The sequence below is a fragment of the Mustela nivalis genome, assembly GCF_964662115.1.
Source record: "Mustela nivalis genome assembly, chromosome: X".
Lineage (NCBI taxonomy): Eukaryota > Metazoa > Chordata > Mammalia > Carnivora > Mustelidae > Mustela > Mustela nivalis.
Window position 1 is genome coordinate 124333185 of NC_139040.1, and position 19640 is coordinate 124352824.

Below are 19640 nucleotides of genomic sequence, written 5' to 3' on the forward strand. Positions count from 1 at the left end.
TGATCCGAGAGCTCTGGGCACCTGTCACGCCCTGCCCTACGCTCCATTTTCCCAGGCCCAGTTTCCACGGTCAGCCTTCGGAGGCCGAGCACCGCTTCTTTCAGCCAATGCTGTCCCGTGCCCCTATCTGTGGATAAACGGTGGGGACACCAGGAGGGAAACTCAGAGCATTAGATCAGGAAAATTAAGGGCCATTTAAAAAATATGGGCCAGTTTTAAAAATATATAAATCTTTCCTGATTCTAAGATTCCCACCTACTTCTAAACATTGCAATTCGGGAATGTATACCATAGAGGCTGAACACCCTTCAAATTCCACCTGTCAAAAAGAACCAGTATTAACAACAGGGTATGTGATCTTAAAGATATTCTGTGTATACTGACCTGGCGCTACGAACAATGCTTTTGGAAAAATGGGATCAGACAAGTGCCGCTCTGGACCGTTTCCACCCAGCCTTGTATTGAATTTGTAGATCCGTCTTATTCTGATTTGTAATGGCTCTGCTGTGCGCATCGTACAGCTGTAAGGTTTTACTTAAGGGACCTCCCATTTACTTAAAGAACCTCCCATTGATTGACATCTGGGTTAGTCCTCATTTTTTTTTTTTTTTTTTTTTTCAATTACAAACAATGCCACAGCAAACATCTTTGGAAGGAAAGTAACAGAACCATGTTCCGGGGAGGTGAAACCCGGAAATGGAAAAGCGTGTTTGTACAGCTCACAGGCTATTCCTGATGGAACAGGTTTTCCAAGTCCGCAAAAGGCAAGGAGCCCTGAGAAGGTTGGGTGGGGTTTTCACTTTCCAAGGGGAAGGAACCCCTAAGGGAGGCCCATCTCTCCTTGAGGAATAGTATACGGATCTTGGTGGATGGGCTCTTTTGGGGGGTGCAGAACCTCGTTTTTGTGCAGTGGTGTGGAAGACCGTGACAATAAACATTGTGGTGTGGAGGGGAGGGCCTTGGAACTAGTGCACGGCGGGGAGTCCCCGGTGTCTTTGGGATGCAGGAGGTGAGGTCGGATACTCGGGGGCGAGAGCATCTGCTGGGGGGAAGGGCTCAATACCAGAGCCTGAAAACATGCGAGGAGATTTGGGGAATAATCCATTAATTCAAATAGGAGGGCACGCTGAAAACTGGAGAACAGCCTGTTAGGTTGGAGGCTCAGGTCAGAAATTCTGGAAGGTCCAGCCAAGGGCGAAGGTGTTAATAACCATCCTGCCACCAGGTGGTGCTCCCAGCCCACTCTTTCGGACTTCTGACTAGCAGGACCCGACCGGCCGTTTGTGTGTGATAATGTATACAGGAGTATGAAAATTTAAATCGTTGTGAAAGTTAATACAAATCTGCTTGTGTATATAGTCTTTATTCCTAGTTTGGGGGCAGTTTTCGTGACGCCAACCCAAGTTTCTAAACAGAAAGAATTGTCGTTCACGATTTGACCAATGGGTGTCAAAAGGGTTTAAGATTTAAGAAAAGCAAACGCTACAAAACCATAAACTTCTGCTCCCCCCATTTGGGAGTAGATAGAGGATTTTAACGAAGCGATGAGCTAGAGAAGGCTTAAATTTATACATTTTGAGCGATATGAAATAAAGCTCCGACTTCCCAGTGTATATTCTAAGTCTACTTACTGAGTTTGATTTTTGAGAAAAAAAAAACCAGGTTAGGTAGGAAATGCAGCCAGGTGGGAAACGCTTAAGTATTGAACGCGTGGCTAGTGTACGAGGCGTGTCGGTCTGCCCACTGCGACGTGCGGAAAGAAACACTGATTTTCTAGGACTCGGTTTCTTTTCCATCTCCGAGCTTCTCCCTACCTGACTCTCCCCAAACCTAACTCATCCTTCGAGAAGCCTGGGTGAGCCTTGCCTCCCAGGGCTTGTGCACGCAGTTCCCGGGTCTGATGCGGTGGTTTCAGAGTTGGGGGGGTGGGTGTGTGTGCACACGTGCATGCCATCCATTTCATAGTCATTTTGCACATAAAGCTGGCATATTCCCTCTTTTCTCAGCACCAACAACGGGCCTCCCTGGCCCGTCCAGTCTCTTCCCTCTTCAAAAAGGGTGGAGAAGCAGCCTTTCCCCTGCGCCCTTCTTGGAGACCCAGATGTCCTCGCGTCGCTTTACCTCCCCAAACCCCCTTATGATCCCCGAAGACCAGTAGGCCCCTAAAGACAAAATCCAAATAACTTACCCTGCACATGTCCCCCAAGGCAACGTGCACGGAGCCGAAAGTCAGCTTGGATGGGAACAAAGGAAGACGGGTGAAGGCAAAGGAAAGGAGACATTCTCAGTGACGCGGTCTCCCGGCCTCCTCATCTCAGTACCTAAAGCAGTAGATGTAAACAGTGTCCCGGGGACGGTTTTGCAAAGACTGGTCTTTATAGCACTCCTTCGGGGATCATCCGGCTCTACTTAAAATGCAGATGTCAGGACTCAAATGTATTGACCCAGGAGCCCTGGGTTTTCAAAGTGCGGTTTCCAGCCCGGCAGCATTCCGCATTACGTGGGTCCGGCTTGTTAGAGATGCAAATTTTCGGGCTCAACTCCAGTCCTACTGAATCAGAAACTGATCTGGGACCTGCCAGCAGCGAGTGTTCAGAAGACCCTCAGGTGAATCTGATGCACGTTCAAGTCTGAGAACAGGTTGTTCAACTTCTCCTGTGAAAGCCCTGGCTATGCCCCAGACCGATTCAATCACAATCCGTGTACGTGGGGCCCAGGCATGGGGGGTTTTTCAAGCTCCCTGGGTAATTTCACGGTGCAACCATGGTTAAGAACCTACTGTGACAGGCAGGGGCGTCAATATCTAAATCTCCCAATAAGTATGTCCTTCCTGCTGAGATATCCTGGTATGGTCCCCAGCCTGAGAATCTCCATGGTTGCAACCCTCGTGATTGATGGGACAGAGTCACCTCTCACCTGTGTGTGGGCGTGGACTGAAGACTTCAGCATAACAACCGAAACCACAAAACTCCTTAAAGGAAACATAGGGGGAAAGCTCCTCGACATTGGTCTTGGCAATGATTTTTTTTTTTTTTTTAGCCCAAATCACAGGCAACAAGAGCAAAAATCAAGAAGTAGGAGCCCGTCAAACGAAAAAGCTTCTGCCCAGCAAAGGAAACCGGCAACGAAATTAAAAAGGCAGCCTACAGAATGGGAGAAAACTTCTGTAAACCACAAATCTGATTAGGGGTCAATATTTACAATACTTAGGAACTCATGCAGTTCAACAGCAAGAAACCAAACACAAACACCCACAACGAAACAAAAGAAAACCCAATTTCAAAAAATGGGCAAAGGAACTGACGAGACATTTTTCCAAAAAGGAAACACAAAGAGCCAACACATCTATGAAAAGGTGCTCAGCATCAGTAATCATCAGAGAAATGCCAATCAGAACCGCAGCGATTCTTATGCTTCCCACGGCCAACAGAGTGACTTGTCACGGTGGCCGCAGCGGGGAATGGTCACCGCTCCTGTTTGCTCCTGTCTCCCAGCTCTTCTTCTCTTGGGACCATCTGCCCATAAGGAGAGTGTACCCCATCTTCGCTTCCGCTGCCCCGAGTTAGCCCTGTATGGTGAGGAGCCCACGCTCTGGACTGAAGACTTGCATTTCTGTCTTTCTACCTGTACCTGGGTGGGTCGACTCAACTGGGCATCGCATTTGACATGCGCTGGATCTGAGCCCCACCTGGCACGCGTGTGACTTGCTCAGCTGCCGAGAGAGGTCAATGACCTGGTCCCTCAGACACCTGTGGTTCTGAAACCTGCAGACTTCCTGGGTGGGATTCGAATCGGCCAAGCGAGCTTCACCGAGGCTGGGCGTGATTCACCGTGGGTGACCAGCCCCTCTTCGGGAGAGATTAAACCCTGCACATTGCATCCTCAGAAGAAAGCACTTTATACTTTTGGTTATAAACCTTGAAATGGCCTCTCTTAAAAAGGTTTTTTTGAATGAAGTTTCATGAGAACAGACGATGAGGAAAAATGTAAACTCCAGTGTGACAATGAAGATGAAATTATGCCCAGAGTTAGGGCACATATCAGAATTCAATTCTGATTCTTATAGATAAGGACCATCACAGGGTTGGGGGATCTGGGTGGCTCAGTCTGTTAAGTGTCTGCCTTTGGTTCACGTCTTGATCCCAGGGTCCTGGGATTGAGCCCCACGTTGGGCTCCCCACTCAGTAGGGAGTCTGCTTCTTCCTTTCTCCCTCTGCCCTCTGCTTCTGCCCCTCTGGTCCTGCTCACTCTCTCAAATAAATAAATAAAATCTTTAAAATGGAAAAAAAAGAACCATCACATGGTTTCATGCAAACCAACATTTGGAACTACTTCATACGTTTGGATTTTCTTTTCTTCTTGTAGGATCATAGGAAAAAGCAGAACTGGGGAAATATAGGAACTTGGATCAACAAAAAGGGACTTTCCTCAAAGAAATTTTAAGCAGGAAGTGGTCAGCATTCTCATGGTTAGATAGAAGATTATGGAAAATGAGAAATTATATTTGAAAAAAAGCCCACAGAAATGAGGTCTGGGTATCTGAGACATTTCTGGAAAGTCTGATGGCTTTACAGCCAAAGAAAACAAGAGTCGACCACACAGTGATTGAGACTAGGTAATGAAGGGAAGGGTGAACAAATTGAGTGTCATTCCTTACATGAAAAAATTTTAAAACAGTATATGAATATAGCACATGAAATGTTGAGCAGAAATGGTTTGTAGGAGAAAATTCTCGGACACTGTGTGTTTTAAAAGATTAAAAATATTCACCGTTCAAGGGGCGCCTGGGTGGCTCAGTGGGTTAAAGCCTCTGCCTTCGGCTCAGGTCATGATCCCAGGGTCCTGGGATCGAGCCCCGCATCGGGCTCTCTGCTCAGCAGGGAGTCTGCTTCCTCCTCTTTCTTTGCCTGCCTCTCTGCCTACTTGTGATCTCTTGTCTGTGTCAAATAAATAAATAAAATCTTTTAAAATACATATATATATTCACCGTTCGAGAATATAAAATCAATCCTATATCTAAAGTAATAAGATAAAAATAATAATATAAGCTAATATTTACGGAGCACTTGATAAACATGACACCCCATGTCGAGTACTTTTCATGGGTTCTATCACTTAGTTTTACAACGAACCTATGTAGTATTTAGACTTAGCAAATCTAGTAACACACGTATACACACATAAACACAAACATACACACACAAAACCACACATACATATGAATGTATATAAACCATATAGCGATAAGCGTGTAAAGCATTCTATCATCTTTGACTTGGTTAACTTTGCGGGAAGGGAGCATGGGGCACCTGAGCCTTGTGCCCACCCAGGGAATGTTCCTGAACTCACAGTTCAGTAGGATGAAAAAGACCACTAACTTTTAAACTATCAGATCCCAGCAGACTTCAAAGCTACCATTTACGGACCAGCGGGCTTGAGTGTGACGGCAGGAGACCACGGTTACGGGTTAGATTTTCAGGATATGAGTGAGGGGTGTTCAGCAAGGGAAGCTGAGTGGGAGAGCCAGAGACATACTAAGAGGGATTCGATATTTGCTTAAACCCCAGGGTTAACATTAGGGAAATGCATGACCCCTCCATCTTGAGACACCAAGCCAAAGCAATGGAAATAAATGCTCAAAACCAAGATCTGATTATCTATGGTCTTCAACATTTTTTATACTGTCCTCTCACCAATAAACAACATTTAACATATGTCCCGATATATTTCCGTATTAATGCAATGGGTATCTGATGAAATAGCCACATACACACTTTTGAAAAGATGGTATCTATTTTTGCATTTTCTTCCCACACCTCACTTTGGAGACCCAGCCAAGGGTCTCAGGAAATGAGTATCGACAGCCATGAGGTTCCGCTAGGTGGCGCTCTGCACCGTATCCGCAGAACCATGAATTCGGTCAGATACTAGGCAAATTCTAGCAAAGCGCCCTTTAAATTGTGATTATAAGCAGCTCTATTTGTCAGGACTTACGGGACTGTGAATCCAGTTGGCCACTTACCCGTCTCTACCCAAATATGTCAGTGTTCTTGTCCAAATTGTCTTCACATTTTAGCCTCAAACAGAGCAGCCAACGCCATGTAAATAAAGTATATCCCTCCAAATCCAGTGCGGGGGCGGGGGTGTTGCGATTTAAGCGCAGCTCCACTCGCTGGCAGTGGGGTAAGAGCGCGGAGAGTTATACGTGGAAGGAGAAAGAGAAACTGAGCACACCTGGGGGAACCCAGGCTTTCCTTGCTGAAGAGACCCGTCTATTAACCACCCTGGGTGTCCCAGAGGAAGCTGCAGTCCTTCCCAAACTTGGCCCTGTGGACCAGCTGGGGAGAGGCACCTGGGCTAGTTCTAGAATGTAGACTCCTGGGCCCCAGAGATCCGGCTCGCTGGTGTGGAGGCCTGGAATCTACATGGTTTCCAAGCTCCTTAGGTGATTGTGGCCCCCAGTAACACTGGGAAACCAATCGAGCTGGTGGGACAGAGCTGGGTGGGTTTGGGCTGGAACCATTTCTGTCCTCTGTGACCTCAGGTAGCTGACCACACCCCTCTGTATTAACCCATCCATCCTTAAAGGCAGAGCTCCTAACACCAGCCTCACAGAGGCAATGTGAAGATTTAATGGAATAAATGAAGCATTAATTGGCATTTGCTGCTTAAGAAATGTGACTTCCTTCCCTTGCGCTCCATAACATTTCATAACAGTGTCTGGGGACCAGGAACTTCATCCTATGCTGTTCTTCCTGAGATCCTCCTCGCTGTCCCCTTGCCCTGTCATTCCCTTTGGGGGCCTTGCCCTCGGGAATGGGAGCCAAACACAAAATTGTTTCAGATTCATTCTCTCCATTTCAGAACATGTTTCCTGTGTTCTGTCGACTTAGGTGGCCGGCTCTGGGGAGCTGATTATCTCACAGATTAATCCATCATGACACGTTAATGGAAAAGAGCCGTGTGTTAAAAAAATACTTGGCAGGTTATAGGGGCCCTTGGGTGGCTCAGTTGGTTAAGCATGATCCCAGGGTTCTGGGATCGAGGCCTGCATCGGGCTCTCTGCTGCCCACCTCACCCTGCCCTACTCGGGGGGCTCTAAGGCCACGAGGCCACCAGGACTTCCAATCTCCTTCCAGATCCCAGCAGACTGTTGCTGGACCATGCTCCTTGTGAGACACTAGAACTCATACCTCCTCAGTCAGCGTAAGTCGGGGCTCTTCCAAAACATTTAATTCATATAAATCTCCAGGCGGGAGAAGCGATCCATGTAAGTGTGGAGAAATACGACTCTGGAAGCCTATGGCAAACATGTTAGAAATTGACTACTATCCGAGATGAAGGTAATCTTAAAAGGCAGCGGACCAGATCTTATCCGGTTTCTTAACTCAAAGGGTTGAGATTTGAGATAAGGAAGAACAAGGATTTGAATGGGACAGAGAGTCCCACCGCCGTCCCCCACCCCGGGGGGAAGGTCGAAGCAGGCGGGGATTTACTCTGGGTGCGTGGGAGAGGGATCTGTTGGAACGCAAGGGTACACACAGAACCATGGCTTCCAGGCAGGAGAATCCCGCCCGCAGCCGCAGCCACCTCTCCTTCTCCTCATTTGTGCGCGCTACCCAAGGCTCGCTGTGGAGTCCAAAGCCGAAGAGGAAACTGAGAGGGAGGTGGAGGCAAAAGAAAAAAGTTCAGACAGGCTGAGCCCGCCCTGCCGTCCCCGCACCCGCCACCCGCGTGGGGCACCCCCAGCCTGTGTCCACACAAGCGCATCGGCACCTGCGGACCCTTTCTCTCTGTTGGTTGCTGGGGTGGAGACTTGGTCTCCTGGTTTCCTGCATCACGTGACCTCAGTGATAGGGGATCATTTTCGGTCCTGGGGCTCCCCTAAGCACAGCCCTTTTTTGACTTCCCCTCCCACACTGCTCTTCGCGCCTCAGAAGCTACAAGTGGCCCCCAGGGTGCCTTAGGGTCAAGGGCTCAATCTTCTAGCAGAGGCGACTGGCGGTGTGTCCCATGCACGGACCGCCGCTTGAGTACTGGCGCTCAAAGTTCCAAGGACGGACAGGCTCACACGGCCTGTTCCGTAAACCTGCTCACTTCAGCAGGTGCAGAAGAGGCGGTGGGCAGATTGAACCTGATCCCCACCCCCATTCTAAGATTTAGCACACGTGCTGTTTCTGCCATTCATCCTGGTTCGGAGGAGAAGGCGGAAGTACATAAAAAGCGTGTTTGCAGGGAGGGGGACAGCCTCCCCCCAAGGAAGGCTTTCTGTTTACATTAAAGAGACCATCTAGACCTAGGGGTGTCCAAACAGAGCAGGAAACAGATGTGAACATGAGGCCAGGAGACGCTGATGCAGGAACGGAGCTCTGAGTACCCTCATCACCCCCCCTCTCCTCTGCAGAAGGCTTGCTTTGTCTTTTCTCAGCCATAACACTTGCCCTACCAAATGCCCCCCCCCCCAACCCCTTGGATTGGATCCTGCAACGATGTGGATCCCACGTCTGGCCGAGGCACAGGATGTGTCTGAGGAGAAAGCACACAACCTGGCAAGTCCAGTGGGGAAAGGAGCTGGAGGCCGAGCCCTGACAGTGGAGGGGGATTCATGGGCGGTCGGGAGTCCCTTCGGGTGAGCCAAGCAGTGGGACATTCAGAACTTCGAAGGGACCCAGCAGTCACGCGCTCCTGGTAGCCTGACTTAGTGGCCTCAGTCATAGAGAACCACATGGAGGGCCCTCTGAAGGTTCACCAAAGAGTGACCACCCAAGATCACTAAGAATTTGGGATGAAAACCGTTTGTCGATGTGCTTCTGGTTGTTTCCTACAACAAAGCCTGGACACAACATCATGTCAAAATATGTTGTGGTTTCAAAGATGCATTATCTTCAGTTTCCCTTCCTCTTAATCCATTTCACAAGATGTTTAAGCTGTCTTCAAGTGCTTTATGGTTTATAAATCACCCAAATGGCTTCAGCCTGATGTGTTGGTGTGTTTTAATCAAAGAAGCTTTATGATGGCCAAGAGCCAAGTTTTATGACATTATGTTTGTTTTCACTGAAGAAGAAAAAAGGTGTCTATTAAGTACAATAAAGGTTAAAGATGTTGTCAAATAGTTGGCTCTAGCAGCTTATGTCTTTATTCATTCCAGAGACTGATTTGGGAATTTGTAACCCTTACCGATTACGAGTTGTTTGGAAGGAATATATATATATATATATATATATATATATATATATATATATATATATACTGTGTATTTACAACTATACTTAAAGTCAAACCTTTGGCATTTCATACATACTCGGTGTCTCCCAATGAATGCTCCAAGATTTGAACCCATGCACACTATTTTCTAAAGGCCACAGACAGCCTCTGTAAATAGTCCCTCTCATGAAATAAAGCCAAACAATCAGGTTCCAAATGTTGAACTCCTGAGACTTGAGACCCAGCTGGAAGTGTGTGTGTCTTCAGTATGTCTTAGTCCTTTCTGTTGCTGCCTTTGAATAGGAAAGCGGGCATTCAAGGCCTCAGCCTTCTGAACACTGAGGTCCAGAAACGTCGGTCTCTCCTCTCCCTACCTGCTTCCTGCAGTTTAAAGGAATCCATAGAAATGTCATCCTTGCCCGATAACTGTATTTATTAAGTAAAGAAACGTTCCTGGGGTCCTCCTGCAGAGTTTACTATCAAACCCATCTCGTGTTGACGAATCAAGCTGGCAGATAATTACAGATACACGGTATTAGTCAGCAAAGCGGTCTGAAAGGCCATTGCATGAGGCAATGTTACTTTGGACACAGAACTTGGCAAAGCAGATAAAAATATCTGAGTGCGCTCAGGCTTCTACGTAAGGAAACATCATAAACCAGGTGACTTAAACAACACATACTTATTTCTCACAGTTCTGAAGGACAAAAATCCTGGCTCAGAGTGCCAGCAGCGCCTGGCTCTGGGGAGAGCCGTGTTCTGAGCGGTGGGCTGTTGACCTGTCTTTGTATCCTCACACCCGGACAGTGGGAACACAGCAAGGAGGTCTCTGCTGTCTTCTTATAAGGCACTGATCGAATCCCTGAGGGCTCCACTCTTCATGACCCGATCCCCTTCCAAAGGCCGCACCCCCTGATACCATCACACGTGGGGGTTAGGATTTCACATCTGAATTTGGGAGGGAACAAACGTTCAGTCTGTGACAACTTTAAGCAGGTCAGTTATCTTCGAAGGGAAAGAGCCTCACTTTGTGCAAAGCCAGATCACTTTAATTTTCTCATGTGTGACTGGACTATGTCCATCAGTACGAAAGATGTTTTTTGCTATCTCCCCACGGAACCCAGCAACAGGCCCAAGGGCAAAGAGAGAGGGGCACCTAGGCCACCACTGGTCAGGAGCCAATTCTCGGTCTGCACAGAAGGGGGCGCTGCATGATACAGAAGCCGTGGGGTGAGGCATTGACTGTGTTTTCATTTCACTAACTCTGATACATTGTAATATCATAGGCGGTGCTCGCTTTGGCAGCACAGATACTAAAAATGTAATGTCAAAGGCGAAGACCCTGAGCACCTTTTACCATATCTCTAGACAGACCAGTACTTGTTATGGGTGTAAGTGCAATTCTCCGTACTTTGAGACTGTGTGTTTATTTCATAATCACAAGAGAATAACGGGAGAATCGGAGCCTCGTGTCCTCTCCTTGCCACCGTTCTCCCAGTATCATCTATCCAGGAACAGAAAGGAGAGGCTCAAGGGCAAACGGAGTCACAGAGGGATAAGAAAGATGATTGCATGCGACATAAAAAGTCCATTGTTCCAATTCCTTGGTCGCTGTGACTCTCCTCTCTGGTATGGACCATCCTGGTCTTAGAGAATTGGAAAACACCCTTTGAGTGAGCCATCGATCAGAAAATCTAGGCAGTCAAGCTTCTCCTTGGTAAGGTGGGAAGTCCCATTTTGCAAAGAAGGGCTAGACCGTCTCTTTGAACACCTGACTATAGGTCCCATGATTGTCAGTGGCTAGGGCGTTTTTCAGACACTGCCAGAAGTACGGCTGAGCCTGAGGGTTTGTTGGCCACTCAAGGACAGAACTCTTACACAACCTCTTCCGGAGCTGGAGGAACTTGGATTTCTGAAGGGGCTTCTCAAGGAATATCAAGATAATGACGTCCACTTTTTCATCCATGAGCCTCTGATGGGACAAATAAAATGCTATCTTGAAGTTCTCAGTCTTTGCATACTTGTTTGTCATCACAAACACCGTCTTTTTGCTAAGCTGGATGCTCTGGGAAAGGTTTTCCAAAACTGGCTGCCCGGGTAACCAATCCCTTTCCTCCAGACATAAATTGAAATGTTTCTCTCTCGGGTCTTCCAAGTTGGCCACCAGTTCATCCAAAACCCATTCTGTCACCGCGGGATCTTTAGTGTCATACACCACAAAGGCGTCATAGCAAGAATCCAGGGATGTCAGATGCCGATACCCCCTTATCTTGGCCTTACAGAAATGGTAGCTATACCACACATCCCAGAAGTAGAGGTGGTTGGCTGTTGTAATCACCATCAGAGAAAGAGCCACCGACAGGGAAAGGGAGAACAGAATCAGGTTAGTCAGGTCTAACTCACAGGTATACAGATCCAGGGAAACTACACTCTGGCCCCTGTGTGCTCCTGGCCCCACACAAGTCACATCTGTGGCCAAGTAAGGAATGGTCACCTCTGTGTGGTTAACCCACCAGACAAACCACACGGCATCACAGGTACACAGAAACCGATTGTGATGAAGAAGTAACATCTCCAGATTGTTGAGGACGTTTTCGGGAAAGCTGGTCTTTTGGATAATCTGGATTTTATTTGAGCTGAGGTCCAGATACCGCAACTGGAAAGCATCTTGTAGAAAGTACTTTGTCAGTTGCCTGATTTGATTGTACTTAAGAATGAGTTTCTTGAGCCTTCTGGAACAGTTGTATAATCTGTCGGGGACAGTCTTCAGCTCATTGTAGCTGAGGTCCAAAGTTTCTAGATTCTTCAGATGTTGGAGTCTTTCCCAGTTGAAGGACTTGAGCCCATTTTTGACCAAGGAGAGAGTCTTCAGATTTGGAGGCATGCCATCGAAAACTTCAGAAGGCAAGTATGTCAGGGAGTTTTCTGAGATGTCTAATTCCTCTAGGTTCAGCAGATTCTTAAAGAACTTCAAGTATCTGTTATCACCATCTCTCCATAAAACATCCAAATGATTGCCTCTGAATTCCAGAATTCTAAGAGACTCGCTCTCCATGGTCCTGCTGGTGGAGGTAGCGATGTCATTGTTGTTCATCATCAGTTTCTTCAGAAGTTTTAGGTTCTTGGTAAAGTTTAACATGTGAGTAATTCCTTCTGATTGAAAGTAATGGCTGTTACTGCTAATATCTAGAACTTCCAGGTTGCGCAACTCCTCGAATGCTGTTGAGTAGAGTAAATCAAGCCGGTTGTTCGAGAAGTCCAAATACTTCAAGCCCACTAAAGGCTGAAATTCACTGCCATTGAGAGTTTGGCCAATGGTATTTCCTGACAAATTTAGGCATTTGAGGAAAGAGAGATGCCGAAAATCGGAGGACTTGATAAAAAATATATTGTTTCTACTTAGGTCCAAGGTCTGCCCATACATGTAACAATCTTTATTAAAAGGCAAGAAAGAAGGAGTCTCTTTGTTTTTGAACCTGCAACTCCTTGCATACTCATCATATCTGAAATAATGCAGTGTTTCTAGGACCTGAGGTGCTTGACCTTCTACAGAAGGTCTGGTGCTAGAGCAGAAGCCAACTTCGCTTGAATCTCCTGAAGGTGATATTTTATTCATTGAAAGATCTATGACTTTCAATGTTTTGAATTGTTCAAATATGCTGAGGTCCGCAATTTTTATGAAGTTAGTGCCAAGATCAAGAACTTCCAGATTGGAAAGACTCCGTAGCGGGGACAGATGATGGCTGCTCAGCTCCTTAAAAACGTATCCTTTGATCCGCAAAACTTTCAGGTGTTTCAGGGACGAAAATGCATCTGACAGATTCAGAGCTGAACGATAGACCTGAAGTTCATAATTGAAGGACAGATCCAACTGGACAAGGTTGTGAAGAAGATACAAAAACTTGGCATCCCCAATTTCTTTGGCCAAGAAGTTTTGGGAAAGATCTAGCTCCTTCAGCTTTTTAATGTTTTTAAACCATCTTTGGGGCACATGCTGAAGAGAGTTACTGTGCAGACGTAACACTTGTAATTCTGTCAGCCCGTCGAAAGCCGATGGGTGGATCTGGAGGGGAGAATTATTTTCACAGGGTGTACAAGGAAATGGGACATTGTAACAACGAGGGCAATTTCCACTTAGGTCAAGAAGCTGCAGTTGATGGAGGTTATTAAAATCCTCTTTTTGGATTTTTGCAATGGCGTTGTTATAAAGATAGAGTTCCGTTAACGTAGATGGCAAAGTAGTAGGGACATAGGTGATATTGTTAGCTTTTAGGGAGAGCAGTTTTAGATTTTTCAGACTCAGGAAAGCATCTTTTTCAATGAAAAACGAAACGTTACAAGGGTTGCGAAAATAACAGTTTTGGCCCAAGTAGAGTCTTTCTATGTTGGTCAGTTCTGTTAGGTTATTTTTCATGATAGAAAAGATACTGTTGGCCTCAAGGCTCAGCAGCTGCAGGTTGGGAGGAAGACCCGCAGGTATTTCTAGAAGCTGGTTTCCATCTAGATAAAGGGATTTCAAATAAGTGAGTCTAGTAAAGCTTCTGGGTTTAATCTGTGGCCTCCTGGGGCACAGATGGTCTTTCGGCCCTAGTCGAACAGGTATACAGTTGCATCGGAAATCGATCTCTACCAGATAGTCTAGCTGGTGGAAGGAGGCTGGAGAGAGGCTGGGTATGTGGTTAATGGTGAGGGTGAGGTTGGTGACATTGGTGGGAATACCTCCGGGGATTTCTGTCAAATGCTTGTCTGTGCAGTCCACAATCACGTGGGCCTTCGGAGGATCCAGACTGACATCACAGGGCAGGGTTTTAGGAAACCATCTAGCTCCAAGGAGTTCAGAAACTAGGATTATGTTTAAAAGCATAAAGAGCTGTCTCTTCAATGTCCACATTGGAAACACCTGCAAGGATAAGAAAGGCCAAATCACCATCATTCAAAATCGTTCTAAAATATACTAAGAGTCAGATTTAAAATTTCCCATCTGCTGCCTCTGTTTTGCTACTGTTGCAAATAAACAACCCAGGTCTTATTCTCAAAGGCCTGAAGGGCATCTCCCCACGTCTCACGACTGTACTTGCCCCATGACGGGGATTCATCATGCTCGAGTTACATGTTCAGCTTTTAGCATGTTAGCTTTTCGATTCCATAGCTTTGAAGGTGGTAGAAGCAGCGTTTTCCTGTCCACTGTTATTTAAAATAGTAAAACAAAGGAACTATCAAATAGCTACCCAAGTCTGAAATTGGTGGATGAAGGAATATTAAAATGAAAATATATTGGGAAGAATGACACATTAAGAGTTTAGTGCAGGGGTGCCTGGGTGACTCAGTCGGTTAAGCATCTGCCTTCAGCTCAGGTCGGGATCCCAGGGTCCTGGGATCGAGCCCCACATCAGGCTCCCTTTTCAGCTGGGTGCCTGTTTCTCCTTCTCCCTCTGCCTCTGCCCCTGCTTGTGTGCGCGCTCTCTCTCTCTCTCTAATAAATAAAACCTTAAAAAAAAAAGACTTTATGCAGTTATGTTTTGCTCACTAATAATCCTGCTCTAGCACACATTGCAAGAGGCTTTCACAATATTCAAGCTTCTTAATATTGTAAGTAGAAAAAGTAAGAGAGCCATTATCCCCATTTTACAGATGAAGACCTAGCTCAGCGATGGTAGCTGATTTGACCAAGGACACTCAGTTGTCATTTTGGTGCTGCCATTCTATGAGCTGGCTTTCCTCTTGGACTGTTTTTGGAAATCCAAGATGATCTGGGAATGAACATTTTCCCTACGCTTTGGCTTTACATTACATGAATTTGGAAAAGAAGAGAGCAGAGTTGAGCATTGCCTGGGTGAGACCTGACTGATCAAAGACGATACTTATGGGAGTGAAAGGAAGGGGAAGCCTAGTAATAATTACGCTAAGGCTATAGGCAGAAAACCAAGACTCTCCCAGGCAAACTGGCACATATGGAAATCTACCCGTAATGGTGATTCTTTGGCAACCAGGTTTAGCATGAGAGACAGTAGGACCCTGAGGAGAAAGACCTTGAAAAGTGGTATGGGAAGTACTGAAGAGCTTTGCTAGTCACCATATTAACTTGAACTGGCCCTGCCTTAGAAGGTGGTTTAACCAGGGACATGCCCTCAAGTTTCAGGATTTCTATCAATATTTTACTCCAAAACACTGGCTTTGGTTTAACTGGTGCTAGTCCATTGAATGATCCAGTGTGGATCTCTACAACAGGCTTCTAGATCAGTGAGTGCTTTTGTCTTCCCAGTTGACTGAATCAGCCAATTGTACTGAAATCTCATAAACCAAATGCCTCCTTCCCTTAGATCCTCTAATAGAAAGGTCAGTAAGCAGGTTTTCCCTGAGCTTTCCTTTTCTCTCATTCTATTTAGGAATTCTAATTCCTTTAAGGCTTTACCTCCCAATCTGGAGTATTTGAATCCCTGGGAAGATATGGTACTAGGCCAGGGTATGCAGGAGACCCTTAGATAAATATGGTCTATCTCCCTGGAGCAGTGATCTACTCAAAGATTGAGGAGAAATGTTCATCACTCAGGGAAGAGGGGTTGAGTCAAGATGGACAAAGGAGAGAAGCAGAGCGAGCTATTTTTATGGTCCCTGATAAAAGGATCCCAGACCCTGGACTGCATCTCCGGCTATGCTTCTGTCAGAAGACATGATGGGTGCATGAACCCCAGTATCAGAAGGTGACAAGTACTGCTGTGAAGGGGGCCAGAATGAATAGAGGGCAAAGTGTGAACCAGGTGCGCTCTTCGGATCCCACTCCCAGGAACCTAGATGAGCTCTGGGGAGGAACTGGGAGGATCCCTGAATTAGCAGAGTTAAACACAGGAAGTGATACCAATCACCACCACAGAGTTTCCAGAATACGCCTAGTTTAAGTATTTCGGTGATGGGGGGACATGGATGCTCTAAGATGAAGACAACTCAGTTATAGAAAAATGAACAGTGGTGAGTTTGGAAATGTTTAACAACCGCTGTCCTCTCCTAACCCACATCTCTGATTTGTGAAGTCCTGATTTATAGCATCGGCCAGTTGCCATAGTGTGAGCTGCCAGTGTGATATCACTGAATGCGGAGTTGGGGAGAGATGTGCAGAACCCTGCCCTTAACACACACGCCTGCAACAATGACTGTGACATTTTTATTTTATTTTTTAATTTTTTAAAGGTATTTTTAAATTTATGTAGTTGACAGAGAGAAAGAGAGCGACAGCTAGAGAGGGAACACAAGCAGGGGGATTGGGAGAGGGAGAAGCAGGCTCTCCACCGAGCAGGGAGCCCAATGGGGGGCTTGATCCCAGGACCCCGGGATCATGATCTGAGCTGAAGGCAGATGCTTAACAACCGAGCCACCCAGGCGCCCCAACTGTGACGTTGTTAGCCTCTACATATGGACATAGTATGAACTAGCAGGAAAAATTAATCAGAAAGTCTTTTTTTCTCCCTTATCTCTAAACTTTTCTTGCACCTGTCCATTTTTCTCCTTGTCTACTACCACCGCCTTCCTGCCGTTAGCCATTAGGTCTTACCTGGACTACCTCAAGATACTCCCAAACGGTCCCCTAAAAATTCCATTCCTCAAATGGCATGAGAGTCTTTATAAACATGAAACTCATGAACTACAATGACTTCCTATTATACTTTAAATCCTTATTATTGCTTATATCATGCATGTTCTGATTCCAGCCTATGACCATGACCTTGAACCCTCCTTCCCCTTCTTTGACCACATGCCAGACATCTGGCCTGTTCTCTGTTCTGCATTCGATCCAGGCTTGGCACTTGCTGTTCCCTCTTCCTGAAATTATCTTTCTCCTCCTCTTCCCACAGCCGGGTCATTCTCATCCCTTAGGTGTCTGCACAGATAGCACATATTCGGACAGACCTCTGGCCAACTCACCCAGTACCCTTCCATGTAGTACTAGTGAAAGTGACAGTAACGTTTGTTAGCTTAGGTAGCACTTACTATATTCTTAATATCATTTTCAGTGTTTAAATACATTAACTCATGAAATCCTCTTAATAACCACATGTAAGTGGTACTACAGATCCACAATCCTTCCCCAAAACCTTTGGGGCTAGATGTGTTTTGGAACTAAGAACTTTCCAGATCATAGAAGGTAATGTGATATATGTATCTACATATTATATAATTACGGGGTCCCAGGGCAACATCCCATAATCACACACACACACATTTGTGCAGTGAAACAAAGAATTTTCCACACTAAGTGGGGAATAAAGGAAGGGAGGGAAATCAAGAAAAGCCAGTGAGCAAGCCCACAAGGACTCAAGCAAGGAAAGAACTAGCTTGTTCTGTTCTGATCAAGATTCACCTCCAAATGAATTCAGGTCATGTGTTTGCCATTGACTGAGTTACAACAAAGCTTTCATTCTGGGGATTTTGCAACTGTGGACCTCTATTATTAATTTCCATTTTACAGGTGAGTCCACTAGATCTAGGAGAGTACCTACTAGATCACCCTGCTTTATTTCCTTCATGGCCCATAACACTGTCAGAAATCACCTTGCTGATAGCTTATCTGCTTATAACTTGCGTGCTATTTGCTTAATGTCTACCCTGCATGAGAAGGTAAGCTGTAAGAGAGCAAGGCTTTGTGTGTCCTTGTGTAAAACAGTGCCTGGCATTTAATTCATGTTGCATTATGTTTGCTAAACACATGAATAGAAGAATGAATGCATGCATGAATGAAATAAAGCAAAATACTTCCAACAGATTTCTCCTTGGAGTAGGTTGTTTTAGGCTACAGCCCCAGACTTGACAAGAGACCACATTCTATCTCTTCTATTTGCCTGAGGATTCCCTGGGGAAAGAAGTTTCAGGAGCTCTGCTTTCTACTGCTCAGTTTGAACCCGCCTTCTTCAAGACACTCTCTGGGATCGATCTAGACAGAAGTATTCACTCCCTCTTCTCATCTGCTACTGCCCTGATTATGCATGATGTGAAACAACACTTCGGACTGAGGACTGGAAGAATGGGCTCCCAGTCCTGGCTCGGGACTCCACTACCCATGTCCCCTCATGAGGCAGCCACTGTGCTCAGCAAAAGAGCCCCCTCCAAGAAAATGGCAGACCCGGAAACAACAATACGAGCACACCAAGGACCAAGACTGAGACAGTGGACCTGGACCAGAAAATTCCCCAAAAATTCCTTAGCTAGGAATCATACCAAGTAACTGGTGAGAAAGAATTTATTTAAAAAAAATCAGAATTCCACTGGCATATTCTTTCTTTGATTTGACAAATATTTATTGAATACCTACTAGGGGCAATAAACACACAGCTCCTGCCCTTAAAGAGCGCAAAACACAGAGGAGGAGCGACAAAAAAAAGTATGGATTTAAACTGAAAACATGGAAAGACCATTCGTTCTTTCTAGACAAGATGTTGATGCTTGTGTTCTTATTCCACAGGGTATTTTCTGATACTTTAAATTAGTTATTTTTATCCTCCTCATCAAATTAAATCTCTCTCCATATCTTTGTCCCCTTACTTTCATCTCGTAGTGATAGAGTCTCCCTTATTAGAGTCTATTTCCCAGACTCCCTTGCAGCTAAGCATGGCCTCGTGACTAAGTTAAAGCCAATGTGATGGAAGAGGAAGCGAGATGTGCAATTTCTGGGATATGTCCTTAAACGGAGGGGCTCTTCTCCTTCTGTCTACTTCCATCTGGCTTCTTGTAATATGGGTGTTGTAGCCACCTATGTTGAATTTTGCAAATAAGGAAAATGTGCTATAGGGACGATGAAGCAACAAGGTAGATGAGCCAGAGTGCCCAGATCCTTGCATGATCTCATAGAGAAGAGTGTAAATAATGGCTCAGAACTGCTGAACTCTAGGGGCTTATGAGAAATCACAAAGTTTTTATACTAAGCCAGAATTAATTGGACTTTCTATTGTACAAATGTAAACCTACTTTCAGCCAGTGCAGGATTTAGAACTTGGAAGTAAACTTCTGCTCATGAAAGAATGGAAAATATGTGACATTGATGTTATTAGGCTATGGGCAAGACAGATTCAGACGTCAGAGCCTGGAAAGCTAGCAACCCATGTCACACCATTGCAAAATAACTATCACCCATGCCATCTTGGAAGGCAGAACATGCATCAACTGTGACTTTTGTTTTATTTTCCCAGTTTTATGGAGATACAATTAACATATAACATCATGGTGGCTTAAGGTGTTCAACATGATGATTTGATAAACACATATCTGGCAAAATGATCACAGTAAATCTAGTTAACATCCATCACCTCACATCATTACAACTCTTTTTTGTTGTGGTGAAAACTTTTAAGATCTACTCCCTTAGCAACTTTCAAATACACAATATTGTGAACTACGGTCACTGGGCTGCACAGCCTTGAAATGTCAACTGTGACTCGTGACTTTACTTT

General features: G+C 45.6%; 1 protein-coding gene across 12 annotated transcripts in view; it reads right to left on the reverse strand.

Moving 5' to 3' along the window:
• Positions 1–19640, reverse strand: part of TLR7 (toll like receptor 7) — an 87126-nt gene that overhangs the window by 57420 nt on the left and 10066 nt on the right. For 5 of the 12 annotated variants that reach the window (XM_082717079.1, XM_082717082.1, XM_082717084.1 and 2 more), the window contains exons 3-5: positions 9887–14104; positions 4771–4937; positions 2189–2321 (exon numbers count right to left, since the gene is read on the reverse strand). In XM_082717079.1, the coding sequence (XP_082573205.1) occupies positions 10955–14104 (3150 nt within the window). In that variant the 3' untranslated portion in view covers positions 2189–2321; positions 4771–4937; positions 9887–10954. Of the gene's footprint in view, positions 1–2188; positions 2322–4770; positions 4938–6022; positions 6173–9301; positions 14105–19640 lie in introns of all 12 variants that reach the window. The other 7 variants (XM_082717086.1, XM_082717080.1, XM_082717081.1 and 4 more) reach the window with 5 other exon arrangements.